At 43.9% G+C, this 24,683-nt stretch overlaps 1 protein-coding gene across 8 annotated transcripts in view; it reads left to right on the forward strand.

The window, feature by feature from the left end:
* Positions 1-24,683, forward strand: part of ACACA (acetyl-CoA carboxylase alpha) — a 179,953-nt gene that overhangs the window by 83,818 nt on the left and 71,452 nt on the right. For 5 of the 8 annotated variants that reach the window (XM_072978512.2, XM_020786841.3, XM_020786847.3 and 2 more), the window contains 12 exons: positions 1,340-1,363; positions 7,984-8,127; positions 8,832-8,928; positions 10,361-10,468; positions 12,965-13,021; positions 13,394-13,438; positions 18,243-18,284; positions 19,286-19,501; positions 20,589-20,744; positions 22,413-22,616; positions 23,604-23,759; positions 24,364-24,510. In XM_072978512.2, coding sequence (XP_072834613.2) covers positions 1,340-1,363; positions 7,984-8,127; positions 8,832-8,928; positions 10,361-10,468; positions 12,965-13,021; positions 13,394-13,438; positions 18,243-18,284; positions 19,286-19,501; positions 20,589-20,744; positions 22,413-22,616; positions 23,604-23,759; positions 24,364-24,510 — 1,396 coding nt within the window. The remainder of the gene's footprint in view (positions 1-1,339; positions 1,364-7,983; positions 8,128-8,831; positions 8,929-10,360; positions 10,469-12,964; positions 13,022-13,393; positions 13,439-18,242; positions 18,285-19,285; positions 19,502-20,588; positions 20,745-22,412; positions 22,617-23,603; positions 23,760-24,363; positions 24,511-24,683) is intronic. The other 3 variants (XM_020786845.3, XM_020786844.3, XM_020786846.3) reach the window with 3 other exon arrangements.

Genomic DNA, 24,683 nt, shown 5'->3' on the forward strand with positions numbered 1-24,683 from the left:
TGTTGTTGTTGTTGTTCTCTGTGTCAAGGGGAGATAGTATGGGGCCCTCTAGATATCGCCAGGTTCCAGTATCAGAAGCAACATCTTTCCCAACACCTTGTACAGGGAATCAGGAGTCGGACCGTGCTGTCCCGTCTTACTTTTGGCCTTCTCATAGGCAACCCATTGGCCGCTGTGGCAATGCAGCGCTGTGCTCCCTAGCCTTGCTCTGATGCCGCATAGCTTTTCCTACATCCTTAACAGCGATCTTGCCCTGGGTAGGGTGTGCAGCCCAGCCCAACCTGAGCACATGTTGAGTCCCACTGATATCGGTAAGAGGAGTATAGGCTACGGTCTTATACCCACTGAGTTGAGTAAAGGTCCAGTAAAGCAGAGGGGCAAAGATGAGTAGGGTTGTGTGGTTGAGCACAAAATGCAGCTGTTCTGCTCCATCCGACAGTTTTTCACCTAGAGTCCGAATGCATTGCTACTAGTGTCCAGGAATGGAGTAAATGGTTTTATGGTTTTAGCTCTCTCCTTTTAAAATGCTAAAATGGTGAACTGCAATCCTATACGTGTCTATGCAGAAGTAACTCCCTTTAAATTCAGGGGATCTCACTGCCAGGTGAATATGTAGAGGATTGCAACCCTAATAAATAGGCGTGTGACATTTTGCAGCCATCTTGCCTTTTAAAGCTGTGGTTTCCAACCATGGGGTTCCCATATGTTCTTGAACTGCAACTCCCAGAAGCCTTTCCAGCACAGCTAGTGGTTAAGGCTTCTTGGAGTTGTAGTCCGAGAACATCTGGGACCCCAAGGTTGGGAACCACAGTCTTATGGGATTTTCTGCACTGTCTGTGTGTTCGTGAAGTGCTTCATGTAAAATGATTGAGTTCATTCCTCTTCTATTGTGTAGTCCTGATTCAAATGACATTACTTGGCCGAAGCTTCATTGTAATTGGTAGCATGTTAATTATCTGCAATGAGTGTTGATCTCTTGATGGGACTGAAGTATTTCATTATATTACAACAAATCATGAAAAACTTTGCTTGATTAAAAAAATTGTAACTTATTTTGGACTGTACTGGAGTATGAGTTTTATGATTTAAGGTACTCCACATGTTCTTGAGGGAAAGGTACCTGTTTGAATCTTATTTTATGGCACCAAATTTGCAAGACTTTTTTTTAAAATCCCACTGGCCTTGCCTCAGAACTGTGAGCTTCTATAAATGTAATCTTGTGGCTTCTTTCTTATTCACTGGCTCGAACAACGATTCTGATTTTTAATTCATGATTTATTCATTTTAATGATGGCTTTCACTAACCAATCCGTAACTAACTGTGGTTGTTTAATTACAGAGGGAACATACCCACGCTCAACAGGTACAGTAATTATCCTCCTTTTTGGGTCTGAGAAAAAAAATGTAGTTAGTTGTTAGAAGGATGTGTAGCTTTAACAAATCAGAGTTTTAACAAGGTAACCTTTTAATTCCCTGTTTTGAATCTCTGTTCTCACTCAGAACTATAATGACTCTTCCTCCTCATTTTGTTCAGTGTGTGTGCAATTTTTCCCCTGTCATACATTTCCCAGTAATCTTTTTCCCCCTCCTTTGCTTTCCCTTTTTGTACATTTGCATACTACAAAAACTAACACCACACGCTCACAAGCTTAGCTTTCCTGCTTCGTGAAGCTGTTCCAAGCCTTCCTAGCAAAAGAGGAAGAACCACCACAAAAAATGGTTTTGCTTGTTATTTCTGCTTTCTGTCGTCTCCTCCTGTCGGGGGAAGGCCTTCGGCCAGCCTTGGTCCAGTCAGATTTTATAGCAGAATGTGGACATCTTATTCCCAGCCGTTTTCACAAGAGACACCGAAACTCTTCCTTCAAGCTTCCTAGGCAATCACCTGTATTATGCATGCCTGAATACCAATTTTTCCAGGTCAGGAGGTTTGAACTGTGGAGCCCGAGTCCCTTCCTCTCCTCAACCTTAGATTCTACTCCGAGCAGAGACTGGGAGTAGATCCTTGACATTCCGTGCTCCTTCCTCTTCGGGGAGAAGTGAATGACTTAAATTGAGAAGGACCATCTTTGTTCAGACCTGCCCGGCGAGAGAGAAGCTGCCAGCAGCTTTTCTGTCGTGCACACAAGCCATGTCTCACTTCTTCCCAGCCCCCATTAAACACACAGAGAGAGAGAGAGAGAGAGAGAGAGAGAGATACACACCTTCAGGGATGTGACTCTGCTGCAAATCAGTGTGGAAAGTAGGGAAATTCTGGAGTAAAATCTTAACTGCGTGTCTCTCTGTATCTCGTTCTTTCTGGAGCTGTAGAGGGAAAGAGATAAAGAGATTTGTTGCACCATGAGCAGGACGTATAGGTAGAACAAGTGACAGAAATTCCCAGGGAAGGAGGGTCTCTTCTGGAAACCAGACCAGCAGCTCTGCGCTCCATCCAGTTCAACCTCAGATTCTTGCTCCAGACCTTACACTTTTTGCAGTAGGATGATACAGACATAAGAAGGCACAGAGAAAGTATTTAATACGAAGTTTAGTCATATTGGCAAATTTTGGCAGGCACCTGTTCCCATTGGTTGGCAAGGCAAGCATTCAAAACGTCACTTGTGAAAACAGCTGCGGAGGGTGTAAGATGTCAGTGATCTAGAATCACTTTAGATTGTCTGTTGCTCTTTCCTTTCTCCAGTTTTGTTCCATTTGGATGTTGAGTGCCATGCTGAAAATATTCTGCCCCACCTCCGGTTTTTCATTGATTAAAAGAAATGGCAGCAAATTGTCATGGCTCTCCTTGTGGAATGATGATTGCTACAGATGGACTGAGAGAATTATATCGTGGTGGTGACTTGCCACTGACAAAGACGACGCTACGTGCATTTCTGGTCGCACGTCAGTTGCACGCCTTAATGCTTATGCCGGGGAACATGAGTGGCAACACATTAATGAATTCCATTTCACCGCTTTGATTTGCACAATTACACTTACAGTGGTGTAAATCCCCTGTAGGATCCTGGCCGGTGTTACTTTCATGAGTTACTTCTGAGCTCTGAAGGATGATGACTTAGAGGTCATAATTTTCACCCCCCCCCCTCTTCATTTAATGCATCCGTTTTTGTGCCCCCTTTTCCCAACCTTGGCTCCTTCATTGAATTAGGACTCCCATCTCCCCCAATTATTGGCTAACTGGGAATGATGAGAGCTTTATAGTTCAAAATGGACAAATATCTTTTGCTGCCTCTGGGGATGTCACTTGGGGTTTCAGGCTGAAGTCTCGTCTACCTCTTGCTACCTGTGTTGCTGAGAATAGAACCGGGAACCTTCTCTCTGCAAAGATGGGGCTCTGCCATGGGATTCTGTAGCTGTGGCTGTTGTAAAGGGCATCCTCCTCTCCTTAGACCACAAGCCATGCTTTCAGGCTAGAAGGCACAGTTGCACGCTCTACCTCTCCTCTCTGTTTCATGCTTCTCTTTTGTTGCTGCCCCTTTTGATCAAAAATAGAGGTTTTTTCCCCCCTCCGGTGAGACTGTCATTGCCAGCCCACGGTGATGGAAATGACCTCTGGAATCCAAACTGGATCAATGACAGCTTCTTTTTCAGCCTTAGCCTCATCAGTGATGATAGATCGTGATATTCCCTGTTAATGCACCATTGGGAACATTTTTCCCTATGGCTCCTAGCATGTGTAGGTGTGTGTGTAAGAGAGAGAGAGAGAGAGAAATATTAGTGTTGTCCCAAAGGGCGAACTTGGAGGGTTAAAGACTAACACATTATAAGTGTTCATGAACCACCACCCACTACTCAAGATGCATCTGAGGAAGTGGGTTACAGTCCATGAAATAACAAAACTTATTAATCTGGAATGTGCCACAAGATTCTTGGTTGGTTTTGCTTCGCCTGTGCAGCAGGTCTCCCATCACAGCCCATGTTATACAAATCCCTTCCCTCCTTGATTGCTTTGGCCCATGCTGCAGAGACCTGGTGTAGGTTGCACTAGATACTAGAAGCTGGAGGGAGAGCGTAGATACCTCTATATTTACCTGCCACTTTTACCATGTTCTCTCCTTGTATTTCAATGCATGATTTTTATTTGGGCTGCCTGATTTCAGAAGTAGCAAACCACACAATAGAATCAAATGTCCATTTTATTCACTACATGCCACTGTAGAGTTGACTTCCAGTCCAAACAGAAAAAAACATTTTGAAGAGTTTCCCCCCTGTCCAAAAAACCCCCAACAAACCTAGAAGGGGGGAAAGCAAAGGGGTCCGTTTATAAAACATTGTCACTGTGGTTTCTGAACATTTTTCATCCCGTGCAATTTGTGTTCATTAGTGTGCATGCTTATGTTTGTAACCTTTGCTCACAAGAGACATACTAAATCTTGGAAGTCTAAAAATAATTTTGTTGTTGGTGGTGTTCTTTATTTTAAAAATAACCTGCAAAACATTTGTCCACCATCCTCATCTATATGTTGCAGCAGATTGTAGCACATGTAGAGGACAGAAATTATTCAGGGGTCAACTTGGTAAAATTATTTTTACTAATTTGGGAGGGGAAAAGCTACTTGAAACTGATGGTATGGGAGTGAGTGGGAAATTTCCCTGGGCTGGCTTTTGGCAGGCATCCCACAAATAGTTAAGGCTCCCGTGTACTTAAGAGTCAGTGATCCTGATCCAGCTGGAGACGGATAAGGTACTCATTAAGAGATGCAGTTGCCCATCATGAGTTCCTATTAAGATAATATGGCCCTGCCATCAATGAAAGAAATGGCTATGGGCAAGCTTTTCTCATTCCCCCCCCCCCAGCCTCTGCTGGAGTACAGTAATGGTAATGTTTGCATGGCTTACATACAGAATTGTTGTGCAAGCACGATGAAATGGCAGTGTACGGAAGGCACTTGAACGAACTGTTTAAGTGTCTGGTTGCTTTTCACTCACTGCTAAAGTGACTCATGATAAAGCTCTTTAGAAAGTGGAGAAATCTATCCACCCATCAAGATATGCTCAGTATACTCAAACCTAGCCAATTCATCTTAGCACTTAAGGCAGAAAATTCTCCCCATCCTTAGGAGTAAAAAAAACAACAACCCCACAGTAATCACCAATCAGTAATTCACCACCCTTTTACAGTACCCCAAACCAGCAACTGATTTACTCTACCTAATGGCAGGGCCGGCCCTGTATGATCTTAGACTAGCTGTAATTAGTTTTGTTCTACTTAGTTTCAGCAAAGTTGGTCAGGATTTCCTTTACCTGGGGTGAGGCCATTGGAAAGCAAAGGAGCCTCATCTTTAAGCAGGATTGGGAGTCGGGTTCAATCCCAGGTAGCCGGCTCAAGGTTGATTCAGCCTTCTATCCTTCCGAAGTCAGTAAAATGAGTACCCAGCTCGCTGGGGGGGGGGGGCAATGTGTAGCCTGCATAATTAACTTGTAAACCGCCCAGAGAGTGCTTGAAGCGCTATGGGGCGGTATATAAACAGCACGCTTAACCCCTAGATTTAGATCTGTCAAGAGCTGAGGTTCTAAAACTAAAACCAAATCCCAACCATTCTAAGTAAATATACGAAAGAATACTGAACTTTTGGGGGACATGAAAAAAAGTATTGCAACGGTTTTCATGGAGAAGTGAATATTTATGCCCACTTATTTATATTTAACACAAACTTATCACCACCAAAAAGTCAGGTTTGCTTTTACCTTCAGAATCCAAACACTGAGCTTTGAAATCCCTATTTATTTAACTAATTAAAGTCCCTGAAGGAGCTGTACAGAAAGATTTCTAAAACAAAATCCTCTGTTGGGAAAGGCTTGCGACCAACCGTGTAAAATTCCTGATTTGGCATAAAAGAAAAGGAAAAAAAAGAGAACCCAGCGTGGAAAATTTGGAGATCTTAACTGGATGAAAAATAACAAATCAACCAGTTTTTCCAAAGCCTGTGGGCCCCGATATTCTTGGAAAAGGAGGAGCTGCCACAGCCAGCAATCATGGCATCTGGAAGTTTTAGAAATGGGAACATCTGGGGCACAAATTTAGGAATGACTTCAGCAGACCCTTGTGTGAATTGCGTTGTGTCAAATGGAAACCTCACAAAAATGGGATTTACCATGGATTGGTTGAGCTAAAGGCTTTGCCTTGCATGTCTAGATTAGGAATGGACAAAGTCTGGCCATCAAATGTTACTGGACTGCATCTTCCATCATCTGCACTGTAGGCTCTGCAGCTGAAGATTACTGGTCATTCTAGGCCAGAAACAACATTTAATGTTGGCGGCCAAGCTTATGGTCCTCCAGTGTTTTGGACTGTGATTCCTAGAAGCACCCAACTAGCATAGCCAATGGTGGGGAAGATGGGCGTTGCAGACCGATACCTCAAGGGGTACTCTTTCCCCTCCTCTGATTTTTTTTGGGGAAAAGCCTTAGATGAAGTTCTTTGGGCTCACTGGAACTCGTGTGAACAACCAGAGCGAAGTGGACTGCAGCATCTCTGAGGCCTCTTGTTATATTTCCTCTGATGGTGGTGGAAATTAGCCCATGCTGTCTCCCAATACAAACCCAGTCTTCTCTGTTCCTTCCTGCACCCACTTTCTACAATTAGCTGCTTCCTGTGGGCGAATGTTAGTGTTGGTTGGCTCGGGGCCTCTACCGTCTTTATCTGCCCGCCTACACTGGATAAACTAAATATGTAGCAGTGTGCCAGTTTTATAGAGGTAGCTTAAATTATACCTGCAAGCCATTTGTAATAGAAATGCACGTGGACAAACGCGACATACTAAGAGACTATCTTCAGGCTGATTCTGTGTTAACAAGGAGCAAGATGGTGATTGGCCCTGCGTTCCTGTGCTTTTTCTCTCTCCTTCTTTTTTGGCACTTGTTTGCGTTCTTAAGAGGCAGTAAACTGACAACACGTCACTCTGGTTAAAAGGAACACCTCTGGCTTCTTGTTTTCCATTAAAAATGGCTCTGCAAAATGGAAGAGTCATTCCAATTATAAGAAATGTGTTTTGACTCCTTGTTTGGTTCGCCCCTGCACCACAGTGGCCATGAAAATGTCCTTTTCTACACATTTCCAATCCTACAGGAGCTGTTTTAACCCCTAGTTAGCACATAGCTCAGCACTCTCAATGTGGCTTCATTCCAGTTTTATTGGAGGTAATTGAACACTGCTTAAGTGGATTGAAATGCATGGTTATGTTCCCATCCCAGAGGGAGCTGTTGCTTTACTCTCGAGTTCTGTTAGGAAATGCTCGGATTAATCAAATACCATCTTGTTTCCAGTCTCTTCCTTATATAAGCCCTACTTCGTGTGTGTTAATGAACCAAAAGTGCACACAGTTAATCTGGGATAGCTATGTGTTAAATTCAGCCATGTGAACTCATGAGGCAAGAGAAATAAATGAATTAATGAGCAGGTACTTGAAAGGCTACCATCCTGAGCAATGATGGGAAACAGTGGCCAAAATCGTGTTGCTTAGCATAGTGAATTGCGCAAGAATATGCCTATCGAATCAATGGGGTTCTGATGAGTTGACTTCTCCGTAACTTCCATTGATTCAAATGGGCCTACTTTATGATTTACTTCAGCCTAGTAAGTTCATTTAGAGTAGTCCCATTTGAATCAGTGCAAGTTCCAGAGGAAGTGACTCACCAAATCCCTATTGTTCCACGGGTCTCTTCTAAGGTGATTTACTACACTAAGCAAGAGGATTTTGGCCGTTGAAAAGTCACCATGTACAAGATGGTGCTGTAAAAGCAAAGATCAGGCTTATGCTTAGAAAATTTAACCCTCCTTTTTTTTGTTTGTTTGAAGTTGATGATTAGTCTGAGTTCATGTATTCCTGTAGGTATGGCATAAGTGTTACTTCCTTTTCCTATATAATTTAGGAATTTAAAAGGCCAGTCTCTTAAGGGGCTTGAAATGTGTGGCCCCGGCCCCTTCGCTATGGCCCTTGGCCTGTGCTTCTCTCCTAATACACACTGTTTTTTGACACGGCTCTTTAGAATGTCCTTCTCATCGAATCTCAACCATTATGGGATGGTCCACGTAGCCAGTGTGAGTGACGTTCTCCTGGACAACTCGTTCACCCCACCCTGCCAGCGCATGGGTGGAATGGTGTCTTTCCGGACCTTTGAAGATTTTGTTCGGTAAGCATGCGCACAATTGTATAGGAAGCCGATAGTATGTACCCTCTTAACATCTCTGTAATTGGTCTCTTTTCAAGAGTTGCTGCTCTGCTTGATTCAAGGGTTTGAGTGGTAGCTGTCTCGCGCTTCGAAAGAGCAGGACAGCCGCAGTTCATCCATTAATGTAACTGTTCTTTGACCTGCCGTGGTCCTGGAAAAGAATGTACATCACCTACCAAGCCAACTTGACTGGGGAACATGGGAGTTGTAGTTGACATGCCTGAAGCCCACCAGTTGGAGAAAGGCTGCCTCCAAGCACTTAAATTAATCCAGGAGGGGATTGACGTATGACTCTCCCCAAATACTGGTGTGTCTTCCCCCCCCCAGTAATCTCCTATCAGCACGGGCGTTGGTCACTCTTGAGCCCTTTCCCCCTCCTGTGCTGGACCACAGAATTAACCAGGAACTGTTGTGGGTCGGGGGTGGGTGGGTGGGGGAATAAATGACACTCTACCTGTAGGCCACCAGGAGTTGCTCCCCCACGTCTCCTCATTTAAGGACCTGTGGATTTGTTGCAGGATGTGGGTCTTACAGGAGAATTTGCTCAGGGAGAGAGGATATTAAACATGGGGTCAGGGCGTGCCTTGCCTGACTCTCAAGGGAGACCCTCCTCCTGCCGGGATGGGCATCGGCGGCTAGACTTCCCCTCTTGTTTTCTCTTTCAGTCTCTTTGACGAAGTAATGGGGTGCTTTTGCGACTCTCCTCCTCAGAGCCCCACCTTCCCAGAAGCAGGCCACCCATCCCTCTATGATGAAGATAAGGTACAGATATACATATGGAGTCTACTCTTGGATGATAGGAACACCTTACCAGCACAAAACCTCAAGGGAGACATAATTCACATTGAAGGGAGGGGGTAGATTAAGCCTGGTTCCTGGAATCATGTTATGTTCTTAGCTCCCTGCGTCTCGACCTTTTCTCCTCCTCCACATAATCACTGGTGCATTGAGCAGTTATGAAGTTTGGGGGCTCACCCAGACAGTTCTCCTAGTTGTGGTTCCAAGACCAGTTCAAAAGTTCAGGCTCTGTATTGATTCATGCCAGTGAGCGAATTTTTAAATATCTGCTGGGAGCCGGTCTTTTGCAGAGGTAATGGGTCTTAATGGCGCTTTTAAGACCAAACCATTCCAAAGTACTGTGTCTAGAAGGGGGACAACTGGCAGTCATTCAGGGTCTAGTCACTTCAGATCCTATGAAGACTTCAGCTGTGCTCAGAAGGGAACAGAGAAGCTTGAGTTCGGAAGTGGAGTGATAGTTGACATAATTATTCATGCTAATACTGTAGTTTGTCCTGATGCTTTAACCCTGCATACACACCTCCAGCTCCACTCCAGTGGTGAGGTGCAGGAAGAGACGGTCCAGATTTGAAGCAACATCTTCTCTTTTCCTTAAAGGGAAGAGGCAGAGATGTGGAACCCCCCCCCCAAATAGCTCAGGCGTGGAACCCCAGGTTCACATTTAGAAGAATCCGGTTTCAATCCCTGGCTTTGAATTTCAGATCCAGATAGGAAGTAATGGTAGAGAGTTCTCTGAGAGTAAAAATACGGAACCTAGAAGTAAAGCTTGTAGAATTGGACAAGTGTTGAAGTTGCCTTGAATTATTGAAAAAGTGAAAATACTTTTATTCAGATTCCCAGATGAATTTGGGAATGCTGGTCCATGATGGTCTTATTTCATTCTGGAATTAGCCCTTTACTGGGATAATGTCAGATGCGACAAAACATAGGCTTCTGTTCTTTGTCCAGGTAGTCTATAAATCTCTGTAAAACTGGGGGAATCAAGCATCGTCTTCAGGATCTGATAGGAATATCACATCTTCCTAGTCTAATCTGATTTGGCTAGCAGCGGCTGTTTTGAGCAGCAGGAGACCCTTGTTTGCAAGTAAAAAATAAATAAATAAAACCCTTCAGCTGCCTTATCCTAGATTTAAGATTAGCACCAGAAAAACCCGTTCCCAGCTCCAAACAAGGGGAGCAGGAATGAGCCCCTGTCATGACTGCAGCTCTCCCTTTTATTCTTGAACCCTCCTGAAATAGTAACAACAGTGAATTGCTATGCTGAGGGCTCTTGGCAAAGGACAGAATGAATTACAATTTCAAATTAATCTCCCAAGCTCAGATTCTGTCTCCCTGCATTTATAAGACAATTGATCTGTTTCTGTGTTATTTTCCATTGGCTTGTTTTGAACGGCAGAGTGCCAGAGATGAACCTATTCACATCCTGAACGTTGCCATCAAGACAGATTGTGATATCGACGACGAAGGCCTGGCTGCCATGTTCAGAGAGTTTACACAGAGCAGGGTGAGTGCAGAGCAACTCCTTTGGTGTTTGTCCCTATACTGTGGGGTAGGAAACTCAGGGCCTCCACTGGTTGAAAATCTGGTATGTGACTTGGGGGGGGGGAGGTAATTAAGCTATTAGTAGGGCAGAGTTTTAATTCATTCAAAAGCTTCCTGCTTCTGTATCACAGCTTTTCCAACTCCCCTTCATTGGGTGGAAGCAGGGGGAGTTGTGGGATGAAGGGAAGAAGTCTTTCATTATCAAAAAATCACTGCTGCGAGATGATATTACCATCAAAGGGACATTTTCAGTAAGGAAAGATTTCCTTCTGCTGTCCCATGGCTTCCACACCATAGAAGGGATTAAATGGGAGTCAGAAAAACTGCAGTCCAGAAGTTTCTTCTTCGTGGTCTCTGTAAATGCACACGAATGGGTTAAACTGCGCCTGTGCAGGAGTCTTCGGAATATTCTAGAGCTTAAATAACTGACCAATAGAACGTTTCCCCGTGGTGCACAAGCCCTGCCCACCCGTGGTACCTCAGTTCCTCTTTGCTGGCACTGCAATTGGACTCCTTCGCAACGCCTTCAATTCGTTTAAATTTTCTGGTTTTAATCTCGGCCTGTTTTTTTAACTATGGTTTTTCTTATCTGGAGTATTTCGAGGCTGCTAATCCTCTCCTACTGGAGGTTGAATATCCTCATGGCCGTCCAGAGGTTGGAAGCAGCCATTGCAGGCAATGATATAAGAATTAATATATTCGCGAAGGCTTTCACGGCCGGGATCTAATGGTGGTTCTGGTTTTTTCGGGCTCTTTGGCTGTGTTCTGAAGGTTGTTCTTCCTAACGTTTCGCCAGTCTCTGTGGCCGGCATTTTCAGAGGACAGCAACCAGGTTGCTGTCCTCTGAAGATGCCAGCCACAGAGACTGGCGAAACGTTAGGAAGAACAACCTTCAGAATACGGCCAAAGAGCCCGAAAAACCCAGAACAACCATATAAGAATTAACTTTTTTTATTACCCCCCTCCCAATTTCCCAAAACATTTTCATCCCATTTTTAAAAAACCCTCTTTTTATAAACAAAGTACTGAATAATATGTAGTAATTTCATCTCCATCAACATTCTTGAAGTATGTGTGTTTATCTTTGTGTGTGTGTGTATGTGTGTGTATGTGTGTGTATATATGAAGTGCATATAATAAAAGGAAGGGAAGTGTTGCGTATTAAGCTATCAAATAGCTTCATCCAAATTGTCCAAATAATTTTCCAGTCTCAGCATGTTATAAAGACAGTCTCCCCCACCACTCTTTTTTTTTTTTGGTGATAGAAATTAGGATCGTATGCTTGTAAATGACTTGTAGAGGAGACAGACATCGCAAATGGAGTTCCTCCAGGTGCTGATACCTAATAGTGCTATAATAGCTGTTGAGTCGCTGGGAGGTCCACATTATTACAATGTAATCAGAATCCCGTTGCTATATACTTATTGTCTGACACTTGTGGAATTTTAAAAGCAATAACAGTTGAGGAAAAAAACGGCAGCATTATTATTAAAGTTATTTTCTTCCTTTTTTCCTGTGACTGTCGGCTGCTCGTTCTTGGAGAGCTTTAACCTTAGTAAAACATTTCGGTAAAACCCTGCTAGGAGAGGGAGGGGTTGTGTTCCTGATGTTGTGGCATGGAAGGTTATCTCTTCTCCCCTCCCTTTTCTACTTAACACCTTTTTCATTTAATTTTGAGATAGGAAGGGTATTTCCAGTTTTTGGGGGGGAGGGAGAAGCCATTGTTCACAAAGACAGTGGAAAATACATTGGTCCTGTGAAGACAAAATCATCTGTCGCTTTAGAAACAGACTTAAAACTGCAGAGCTGGAAGGGACCCTCTGGATCATCAAGTCCAGCTCCTGACAAGGAGGCCCCATGTGGGAATCGAACTCCCAAACTCTGGCTACATAGCCAGAGACTTCATCCCTTGAGCTCTCCAGCAGTTCTCATCCACACTCTTCTTCCTTCTTCAAAATGTCTTTTTATTTCAGGTTTTATATATGGAGAGCAACACTTCCAACTCCTAAATCAAAGATAGGCAAGCATTATGCTTACAGGGTTTTATTTCTTGTTCTTTAATTTAAACCTTGACATCATTCACTGGGGAGCCAGGTGCAAACTTGTGGTGCAGGTATGCCAAGCGTTGCTAAACTGACAATGCCGTTCCCTCTCCATAACAGTCTTCGTACCAGTCAGCCGAAGGAAATTCCAGAAGTGTGTAAGACATTGGATCAGGATTAGCAATTGGATTTAGACTTAAAAAAAAAAAATCTCACCTGGATCTGCTGTTCCTAAATTTTCGATACTATCACACCTGTTTCATTTTTATTATGTATAAATCACTGGTAGATGTTATTGGAAGTACAAATTAGAAAATGAGTTGAACTTGAACTTTTGGTCGCATGTTTCCTGTCTGCCAAATATATAATTTTATATACTTCCTCATGTTTCACCTCCCCATCTTTTTTCTCTTCAGAAATCCATACTCATTGACCATGGCATCCGACGGTTGACTTTTCTTGTGGCACAAAAGGTAACTTCATTCCCCCGTCTTCCCCTGTAGGAGTAACAGGTGTGGTGGTTTCGATTACATAGCAAATCTTGCATATTTTTAATGGGGGGGGGGATTGGAAGCATGCTTACAATTTTTTGTTTGTTTCCTTTGTTCATTTGCAGCTGTGCAATGGAAAACACAATAAGTGTTTTGAGAAAATTAATTGAAAAATGAAAGATGATGCCAATATTGAACTACGTGTAATTTTTTTGCTTTGATTTGAGTTTTAATTTTATTTACTAATTGCTAGCTTTTCTCTGCTTCTCCCCCTTCCTCTATCCTCCGTGTTGCCCTGCTCTGCATCTCCCTCTCTCTGCTCCCTGTCCCCCCCCCCAAACAATGCCTTATAAGGATTTCAGGAAACAAGTCAACTGTGAGGTGGACCAAAGATTTCATGTAAGTTGAAGGTGTGGGGTGGGGTCCGATATAATCTGCAGTTTATGAGACTAGACAATGCCATCTTCTGTACTCTGTACGGAAAAGGCTAAACAAATGCATGCGTGCGTATGTGTTTTATGAAAGACTATCTGAGATCTTTGGTGATTCATCCTCAGCAGATGTTCTTAGACTACAACTCTTAAGAGTTGTAGTCTTAAGATATTCAGAAAGGATCAGAGTGCAGAATATGTCTCTGTGTGTAACTCTTCAAGTCTGTGCAGGTGTCTGGGCTACAACTCCAGGGTCTGCATGTCAGTCCAGTGGTCTTCGGAACTGTACCCCGACATCGTTTGAAGGGCACCCTCAGAAGAATACAGCTAGATCACAATCTGTATTTCTAGTTGCAAAGTCGTTACCTTTTCACCTTTGCTGGGATGGGCAAAGCGTGGACCATCGACCACATGTGGTTCTCGAGCGTTTCTTGTGGCCTCTTAAGGTTTGCCAAGAGCCACACATAGAACAGAAAGCAGACGCATTGTGCATTGTTGATGTGCTTGCTGTATTTGTTCTTAGAGCAATTGTGATCTCCGGCTCTTGGGGTTTTGGGGGTAGCACCTCCTGAGGTCCTCTGTACCCCTAAAGATAAACCAGGCAAAATGGAAAGGCTGCGCAGACTGAATGCCACTGCACCCTACCTCTTGTAAGCCCCAGAAAGCAACCCCTGGAGGCAAGCGGCCTGTGAGGTGGGAGGTGCTCTCTTGGCCATTCTCTCTCGGCATCCATGGATTGGGAAAGGCTGATGGAGTCACGGTCTATGAACCCACTGGGGGTGGGGGTGGCCTTTCAGACGGCACTTGCAGGCCTTGGCCCCAAGATGCCTTGCATGCAGAATTTTCTCTCTCTCGATCCACCAGCATCTGGCAGTTCAGACCATATGTGGTAGAGGAGGCTTTCTCAAGAGGAGCAGACAACGCTAGGCTAGAAGGACATTTTAGTAGGGTTGGTATAAGGCAGTTCCCCTTATTTGCTTTAAAGGGCTCTATCGTAGCATTAAATCACACTCTTCTCCATGCCCAACATGTTGGATTCACTCTCGGGTTGAAAAGATCTCAAGAGGCCCTTTATGTGGATAGGTGCGCGTGGGGCTCTTACTTGATCTTTAGACAAGCAACTCCATGGAAGAGCCCATCCTTGGCATGGCCAGAGGGCCTGGGATGTGCCTACTGGGCTCAGTTTCTTCCGCTATACGTCTATGAAGTAAAAAAAAAATCCATCTTTTCCTTGTTAATGCCTAAATTAGAACAGACCATGGCACTACAATGTCACGCAAGCTTTCTTACCCTGCTTTCAACAGCTTTCTCTCCATCCCTTTCCATTTCCCCCCAACTCAAGAAATAGATGTTACTTGATAATGCTTTTGTTACCAAGTGTTAGGCCCATGAGTAGGATTTTGTAGATGTAAAAGAGAGATTGGTATCCCGTGTGGTGTAATGGGTAGAATAATGGACTACGAATCTGGGGACCTGGGCTTGATTGCCCAGATCTGCCATGCAGACCTTCTGGGGAATAGTGGAACTGGCAAAACCACTCCTTAAATGCCTCACTTACCTTACCCTCAGGGCCCCTTTAAATCAATGCACATAACAACAGCAAAAGAGAGATTAGGGTGTACATTTTAAGAAGCGCAAATAATCTTTTCTGGGTGCCTGTGTGGGTCTACACACACCTGGCCTTCCCCTGACAAGCCTGCCAGAGGCTCAGGATTCTTGGCGCGATGTTGGAGAATGGACGGCTTTGCCCAAGTTTTATTGATGGAAGCAAATCTAAAATCATGTCCAGATACTGATCAATCAATGGCTTTAAGACAGGACGCTGGGAAAGTGTAAAGAGCTTAGGAAAGAACCCAGAAGCTTTAAGAAAGAAGGAATCGGGGTGGTTTGTGAGAATAAAAATGGATGACTCAACAATCAGGAGGGGTATTTTTTTTCTTTTTTAGCACTTGTGAGTAAATCCAGATACTTTTGACTTAAGGTCATTTGGGAGTCTTAGCTGAATTAACGGACAGTGGTTTTAAAGCAGAGCAGAGGAAAAGCAGAACAGTAACTAGAGGGGAACTAGTGAATTAAAGACGACCTGTTGTTCTACCTTCATGGAGAGCTTCTTCCTCATGGCCCACCTCGCTCAGCATCTTCTGCCCTGATTTTTAGCAGCTCTCCAAGGTCTTAGGAACAGACCTATTTCCAGGACTAGCTGGAGATGCTGGTGACTCACAGTTTCTGGACTTTTTCATGGCTCGGCCACTGATTTGTGAACAGTAAAGCTGAAATAAGATCCTTCCTCTCAAGATTTTAAGTCGAGAGCTGTTTCAAAGAGGTACGTAGGAAAAGGCCTTCTTTCGAGTGCTTTCAGTCTGCCTGGCCCAGTTTTGTCCATTCTGATGTAACTGGCCTCCCAGTCTTTCTGGGCGTTTCCTCGCCTTACCGGGAGAGGCCAGGAATTGAACTCGGAACAGCCTTTGTGCAGCCCTTCTGCAACCTCTTCCTGCTATTCGGTTTGCAGTTAATTTGCTCTTAAAGCTTCATCTATATATGTTTAAAATTAGTTTTGCTGGGGGTCAGAACAATTTTGAAAGAAGGAAGTGAGTTCTGCTCCTGATTTGACTTTCCAAGCAAAAGAGGAGGAGGATATTTTTGTCGTACAAGACGGAGAAAAACCTTAACTTTGGTGATACATCTGTTTGCCGATCCTGTTTTTAACTCTTGAAGATGCATGAAGTTCAATCTTCATTTGAGCCTGACTTTCTCACTGCCCCCAATACTGTATTAGGGTCATGTTTTTGATGTTATTTGGGGTTTTGGAGCCAACTTAGCACCCCAAACCATGAGCGTTTCAGGTTGGGCAACTGTTGCGCTGTGGATCAGATGCCTTGCAAGTGTCTCAGAAATACAGGACAACTGTGATGATAGGCCAGGTTCTCTCCTCTCCTTTCCAACGTTGGGTGTATGGTTGTGGTCCCTCATCAGTTGCCGTAGCGGCGAGAGGCACTCATCACCAGCAAGCAGAGAGAGCAAAATAAATGGGCTCTTGTCAAGAAGCTCTCTGTGGCTGTTAATGCCTGGAAATCTAGCATGCCCCCTTGGTTACTCCAAGCTCCGCTGGCTGGGAGCAGAGCTTGGAAGCGTAACTTTTTTGGGCACACGGGGTGGGGGATTCTGGATGTTGTACTCCAGAAATTTTTTTTTAAAACCCTGCATTCTAGAGGGAGAACCGGAATTGAACCTCTCAGTAGCTTGCGTGGATGAACTTGTTTTCTTGATAGTGGTCCGTGCTTAGCCGTTAACTTCCAGAAAGTGTCTTGGGTCAAAAGATTTTGGAGACTTGCTCTCTGCACTCCGTTACTGGATCATCTGCCAGCGTAACTCAGGGGGCCTTGGCCTGGGTTTGTTTTGTGTTTTAATTACAGTCTATATAATTAGTTCCCAGCATGTTGAGGTAATAGAGAGTTGCTCCAGCAAGCTTCCAATTTCCTCATCTCATTAGGTTTTTAACGCGATTATTAGTATAATAACTGGCTATGATGGTTTTCTCGTGTAGCTTTTTGCATTCTCCAATTTGCAGGGTGTCTTGATTGGCTAATTTAGGCGAATTATTCTGATTGTCTTGATGATGGTTGGTTGATTAGAACACAGCAGGGGCATAATTCCTCCATCTAGGAAAGCGGAATTCTTTTTTTTGGAGTTTTGGTACCAAAGCTCTGAGGATTTTTGCTCGTATTATGTGCGTGTCCGTTGTGCGCATTTAATTACAATTATTTTCCCGAAATGGTAGATGGAAGGTCTCACTGACAACAAACAAAAAAGCAATCATGTTAGTGATGGTATGTACATGAGTGAGGGTAGGAAAAATTGGTAGTATACAGAGACCAAGACAAGAGACAGAAGCAAGGAAAGCTAGTGAAAAAACAGACAAGATTTCTGACAGTTGTTTATTTCTTTTCTGTTCACTGGACTTTTAGATCTAAGCAAGTAAGAGTCTTCCTATACTGCTGATTTTATAATGCTTGTTGCTTGGGAATGGCTTCCCTCAGGGAATTCTGGGAAACGTAGTTGGGTACAGTGCCCAGAAAATGTTCTCTTAAGAGATTGCTTAGCGATTCTTGCTCTTCTCGCTGTCCACAGAACTAGGATTTGTAGGGCTGACTGTTAAACCTCCTGAAGTCTGTAGTGCAGAAGGAGCAGACATACACAAACATTTTTAACCGCTTAGTCTTCTAGCTTTTCCAGAAAGAATCACGCAGATCCTGGACAACTGCTCCGGAAAAAGAAATTCAGACAAGAAAAACGAACCAAATGGCCAGAAACGGAAATAATTTTCCTTCCGAAAGGGGCACTCTGCCCTTTATTTTAGAGGGTTGTGAAAAAACAGAAGTAAATTTCTGTTTAATTTACTTCTTCATGGTCTCCGTGAATCACAGATGTGGGTTGTTTCTGTGACTGTGTGAAACTCCTTGGAACATTATGGAGCCTAAAGAAACGCACTAGATTGATTCCCCTGTGGTACACGTGCTCCCCCACTTAATGGTCAGCCTTCAGTTCCCTTTCAGCTGCTACTGGGGATACATCCAAAAATAAAATAAGAGTTTAAAATGCTTGAGAAACCGATATGAATAGTGGTGTTCTTGGTGGACACTTAAAAGCCAGAGAGGCTGTCTTTGCATTTTGTCCGCCTAAGTTTAGAACAGCTTCCGTCCTATTTTATTGACGAGGCATTTGAGATAGTGATGAATTGAGATGCTAACTTTACTCTTTCTCTTTCTGAACAGAGGGAATTCCCCAAATTTTTCACATTCCGTGCAAGGGATAAGGTAAGTCCCAGCCTTTTTTTTTTTTTTTGGTGATTTCCATCTTCAGGTTCTGAATGCATGCATGAATGAAAGGCAAACGCAAGAAACGTACTGGTTATCCCAACTAGAGCAGTTGTTAAATCAGTGGGACTAACCTAAAAGTTGACTCGGCATTGAACAGTTGATTCCATGGTTCTATTCTAGCTAGCTGGGACTAGTAAGAGGGCTTGAGACAGTGAGACCTGTCCTATTGTCTAAAGATCTCTATTTGGTCCATGTCTGCAACGTGTCATCTAAAAATTTGTTGAGTTTTGCAGTGGTTTATTTGATAAACGTTGCACACAGATTTTGGGTCAATATTGTTCACTGTTGTGACTGACGACACTGTGGCCCTGCCTGACTATTGAGATTCTTTATTGAGATACTTCTCTGAGTTGCACCAATTCCTGAAGTCTGTTTGATGAGCATGTGACATGGAGCCTTCTCAGTGGCTAGTCAGAGCTTGGAAGAGTTAATGGCCTTGCTGGCAAGGGCCTCCTGAGAGTTATTGTCTAGAAAAGGTAACTTTTCCAATTCTGCTGTATCCAAGGGTTGGAATTTCCTTCCCATTCTTTACATGTTCTGATATGTCCTTTTTTCACCAAGAAAAGACCCTTCTTTCTTCCTTGGGGCCCTATCTGCTGTAATTCCTGTGTTTATTCAATTTATCCTAAACCATAAGGAGAAGAAAATGAATGTTTTTTTCCCTTTGTTTGTTCTCAGTTATGTCAAATGTATAAAAAGAGCTTTGTGGTACAGTGGTTAAACTGCAGTACTGCGGTCAAGCTTCTGCTCATGACCCTGAGTTTGATCCCGATGAGTTCAGGGACCTGGCTTGAAGTTGACTCAGCCTTCCATCCTTTTGAAGTGTTCCTTGCATAATTACATTGTAAACCCCACAGAGAGTAACACGAAGCACTATGGGGCGGTATATAAGTCAAAACAACAGCAACAATATGATGCATGGTTGGTTTTCTCTCCAGTTTGAAGAAGACCGAATCTACCGCCACTTGGAACCAGCCTTGGCGTTCCAGCTGGAGCTCAACCGTATGCGCAACTTTGACCTTACCGCCATTCCATGTGCCAATCACAAAATGCATCTCTATTTGGGTGCCGCCAAAGTCGAGGCAGGCGCGGAGGTTACTGACTACCGGTTCTTTGTTCGGGCCATCATCCGGCACTCAGACTTGGTGACTAAGGTGGGCTTTGTTGATTTACCATCAAAATGCACAGCCTTACGATGCATGCTTTTAACGTGCACAGTGATTTTTTTTTTGGTGAATGATTGGCTCAAATCCAGTTGCTAGTCTCCACTTAAGGAGATTGGCTGCATCAGCGGAGCTTAGACGAGGGTTGACCTACCAAATTCTAATTGATTCAGTTGGTCCAGTCTGGCTGGGACTAGATTTTAGGCCACTGTTGTTGTCTTGCTGCTCATTGGGCTCTGTAGAGGGTGCCTCCCAAGGAACTATGATTCCCATAAAGCACAGGGTCGAAGGCTAGAGAAGAAAAAGAAAAACAAAGAGCACGTCCCTCCCTGTGGCTCCTTCAGGTTGCTGCTGGCCTGGGGCCTGAATAAAACATCCTCTCTACCTAGACATTTCTGTGTCCCACAGATAGGATATTTGACTGTGCACTGTTTTAATTTAATTCTGCTAGCCAAATCCAGCTAAGATTTTTCTATTTTTGAGAGCCGCCTGCTTTGTGTGAGCTAGAGTGCCGTCTTCTAAACCACTGGTTCTTAACCTTGGGTTACTCAGGAGTTTTGGACTGTAACTCCCAGAAGCCTTCACCACCAGCTGTCCTGACTGGGGTTTCTGGGAGTTGCAGTTCAAAAGCATCCGAGTAACAAAAGTTAAGAACCACTGTTCTAAACTGATCAGTGGGTAAACCAATGTCTTTGCCATGACAGGGTTTCATGTTAGTTTTGCCGATGGCATTTATGTCTTACCTTCCCGCCAAGAGTCTGTAAGTTGAACACAAAGTCTCCCTCCTCATTTTTGTCCTTGCACTGTGAGGTGGGCCAGGCTGAGGAGACAGGGGCTGTGGCCCAAGGCCCCCCCCCATTGAACTTCATGATCAACTGGGAATACGAACCCGGGTCTAACCAAACTTGGTCTGATGCTGTGATTACTACATCACGCTGCTAGCAGCATCTCTCAGAAGGACTGGTTTTCCCCCATGATGTGCTGTCTTCTCTAACTGTTGGCCTTGGGCATGAACCACCTGGTGGCCACCAGTTGAGAGGGATGTCAACAAGCAACGGATTGATGCTCTTCTTTGCAGGAGGCGTCCTTTGAGTATCTGCAGAATGAGGGGGAGCGTTTGCTTCTGGAAGCCATGGATGAACTGGAAGTGGCGTTCAACAACACAAATGTGCGCACCGACTGCAACCACATATTCCTCAACTTTGTCCCAACGGTTATCATGGACCCGTCAAAGGTAGGTTAGTAGTTCGTATATAGGAGGGCTGTGCGTCTTGCTTTTGAAGCTCTGCGGTGAGATAACAGTAGCAGAAGCAACCTGTATATGTTCATGGGAAGAGGAATTCCAGATGTGGAGGAGTTCTGAACGTCTGTGCAGAACTTAATTTGAATTGGAGCCACTTGGCGTATAGTCTGCATTATTAATTTTTTTTCCTGTTACTACTGGTCAGGAAAAAGGGGAAGCAGCCATTTTTGGGAAAGGCTTTTGGCTCGGTATCAGAGAATTCTTGTTCTGTATACAAAAGGATCTTAGGGAGAACTTTGCTAACAGTGATTCTCCACTTCCTTTGCCCCGCCCCCAACTGCAATGGTACACTCCATTTTGCCACAAATTTCTGACGCACATGGAGATCAGGCCACACTTCATTTTGGGTGCGAATGTTTGTAGAAATGCATAGAATCGTAAAGCTGCTGCCTGGCCTGCTAAACTGGCTATTTAGAATGCCTGTCCTGAGATAGGAAGGTCAGAGCTAGAGAAACACCAGCAGGTGTTCGGAGCCAATCCTGTTTCTGTACATCCAGCTGATGCGTGGAAGATGTTTGCTAGAGGTAGGAAATTCTGGAAAAAAAAAACCACAATCACAGTCAGGAGTGCTAAAGTTCAGGGTTAACTTCCTTGCCCCAAGGACACCATATAAGCCTTCTTCCTGCTGATCCCACAACCCCAGTGTTTGGAAAAGCTACTGTTCGAACTATCATGGCCAGAATCCTATGGCTCGACTGGTAACTGCTATTCTGGGAGTTATGGTTCAAAAAGAGCTAACCCTTCTGAGCTCTGGACAAACTCGAGGGTGCCCGCTTGACTGCTTTAGTGTACATCTACGAAATGTCCCACGTTTGGTAACATTGGTGATTTCAGGCTGTAAACCCTTTGCCTCCGCCTTCGAACAAGACACACTTCTCGGGTGTGTCTTGTTCGAACACCAGCTTCACAACAGTGTGGAAAGAGTGCCCCAGAGGGGCCTCGGGGAAAAGAGGTAGTTTGCGAGAGAACATTAAGACCTGCCTTCTGATTGCCTTGCTTTTAATATGCACTATTTACCAAACAGCAGTATATTAGAAAGTTTAATAAAACAGCGAAGGAACAGGCCTCCAAGCGGTAATTGCCTTGTTGATTTAAGGCGTCATAGCGGCAGTGGAATAGAGGACATAAATGCTCTTTTTAAAAAGTGTTTGTAGTGGATTTTGCCATTACTGTTGTGGCTTCCTGGTTTCTTGGAATATTAAAATATTTGTGAAACTGGAAGGGACTTGGCACGGTGCCCTTCTCATGCCATGCCGCCTCTCGCACCCTGTACAGGACAATCTCGGCTGCAGCTTCTTCCACAAGGGTCCCTGGGGAAGGGACAGGTGCAGGCCAAAGGTGCAGGGAGCATCTCTTCCTTCCATATTTCTTCCTAAAAGTACGAAGGGACAACATCTAAAGACAGCAGGCATCCCTAGGGCAAGGAAAACTGAAACTAGAAACTTCCCATTCCACCTGGAGAACAAAACCAATAAGGAGTTAAAATTTCCCTTGAACTTTGCTCTGTGTTATTGCTGTTGTAACTGTTCATTTGACTTTGCCCATGGCCTCACTTTTTGTCGTTGTTGTTGTTTTTTTGTGTGTGTGGGTGTGATGCAGATTGAAGAGTCGGTTCGCAGTATGGTGATGCGTTATGGCAGCCGCTTGTGGAAGCTCCGTGTCCTCCAGGCAGAGCTGAAGATCAATATTCGGTTGACGCCGACTGGCAAAGCTATCCCCATCCGACTCTTCCTGACCAACGAGTCTGGTTATTACCTGGACATCAGCCTGTACAAGGAGGTGACAGACTCCAGAACAGCCCAGGTACAGCTGTTTCACACCATTGAGGAATTATACAGGGGAAGAGTTCTTCCTGGATTATTTCCCTTGCTTTAAGCATAATTCAGATCCTAATCTTGGCTTCAGGGAGTGAAAGAGCAGGGATTTCTCCAAATGGCCCTCCTATCACCGCTTTGGGACACTGTTTCTGGAAACACATGCTCCTAAACTTGTGTTTGCTGGGATTCATCAGGTGTAAAATAGCTGGAAAGAATTGATGGATGTAGAAGATGAGCACAAACTCTTTCTCTGGAAATTAGTTCCCTGTAAAGCCATTTCTTTCCCCAGAGGCTTTGCCTTGGCTATCGGTGAAGATCCATCAGGTTAAAATGAAGTTCTTTTGTGGGGTGGAAAGGTCTGGCCATCGAGGGTCAAAAGGATTTTAGCTGTTGTTTTCTTCCAGAAGACCTTTCCATCCAAGGCAAAGCCCTTTCTGTTCAGGGATGTTTTAGGGGGAGTGGAAGGTATGCTTATTCATTGATTTGCTCTTAAAGCTACTCGTAGGTTTGATTTAACAGAAATGAATTCTAATATTATATGTTATTGTCCCTTCTTTGTGTGTATACTTAAAAATCTTGTTAGGGCCTTCCTGAACCCGGTTTTGCAGGGAAGATGGGATATAAATAAATAGGATATGCAGCTTGTAACAGCTCTGGAAGGAAGCTGGCAAGACCTTGGGCAGATTAATACAGTTTTAGGCTTAAGTGTATCTCTTCTCATAAACTGTAAAGTTGTTCAGGGGTTGTGGATAGACGGCATCATAGTTATTATTGAATTTGAGTGTGTGTCTTGGTGCATCAGTTTGTCCGTCTGTGAAGCAGTGTCAAGGTTAGTGGCCACCAGCTTGCATTCTGAAGAACAGAATTCCCGAGCAGAGAGAAGGTGGCTGCTAGGAACACCATTTTAGTGGATTTTATCTGATGATCCATTGTCGAGCTAACTTAAATCATGGGTATGCATTTTCTTTTCTAGATTATGTTCCAGGCTTATGGTGATAAGCAAGGGCCACTACATGGAATGTTAATCAACACTCCGTATGTGACAAAGGACTTGCTGCAGTCCAAGAGATTCCAGGCACAGTCATTGGGAACAACATATGTCTATGACATTCCTGAAATGTTTCGACAGGTAAGAACAGTGTGCTGGATTGTTTCGTGATGATTTCATGTTCAGACAGAAGAGCTTGCTCACTGTCCCTCTTAGATCACTACAGATTTCATAGGAGCTTATGTGAAGCTTGAGGAATAGAGGTTTTCTCTTATAAGAAGGAACTTCAGTGGCCATCAGCCTCATATGGTCTCCCCTCCTTTCTTTTGCACCTGTCAAAAAGAGAAGTTTTAGATTTTAACTTAACAAACATCCTCTGGGACATTCAAACTCTGGGAACCATGCTTTGTTTAAACTATTGTGAGAACAAGCCAGGATGTGAAATTGTGGCTTGATCCTGGTTTGTTTACAGTAATCATTGGTGAAACAAACCAGGATCAAGCCACAAGTGCAGACTTCACATAGAACTGTTCCTAAATTATTATCAACAGGAACAACTTCCAAAAGCAAAATCAGTGGAGAGAGGCATGCAAGTGGAAGGCCTCTTGAAGCTTGCCCTGGTTAACAGATCAGAGTTTTCTTTTGGCTCTGAAGCCCAGCTGCAAAGAGGGTGGTGGTGATGAGCATTGTTATGATTATATATATTAATACAAGCTTCTTATTTTTCTCTTCCAAATTTCTCTAGTCTTTGATTAAATTGTGGGAGTACATGAAAGAATTTGCAGTTCTGCCTTCGCCTCCCCTTCCTTCTGACTTACTGACATATACAGAACTGGTCCTGGATGACCAAGGCCAACTAGTGCATATGAACAGACTTCCTGGAGGAAATGAGGTAAGTAGCGGTCATGGTTATGATGATGATTGAGATCACTTATTACATTTTTATTCCAGTAAAGAAAACTCTCAAGGTGTATAACAAATACCACGACAATGCTTTCTTTATTAGTGAATTCTGCTTTACATTTTCATGTCAAACTTCGTGTTTGAGTGGACATTTCCTACAAC

Source organism: Pogona vitticeps, chromosome 7 (assembly GCF_051106095.1).
Source record: "Pogona vitticeps strain Pit_001003342236 chromosome 7, PviZW2.1, whole genome shotgun sequence".
Taxonomy (NCBI): Eukaryota; Metazoa; Chordata; class Lepidosauria; order Squamata; family Agamidae; genus Pogona; species Pogona vitticeps.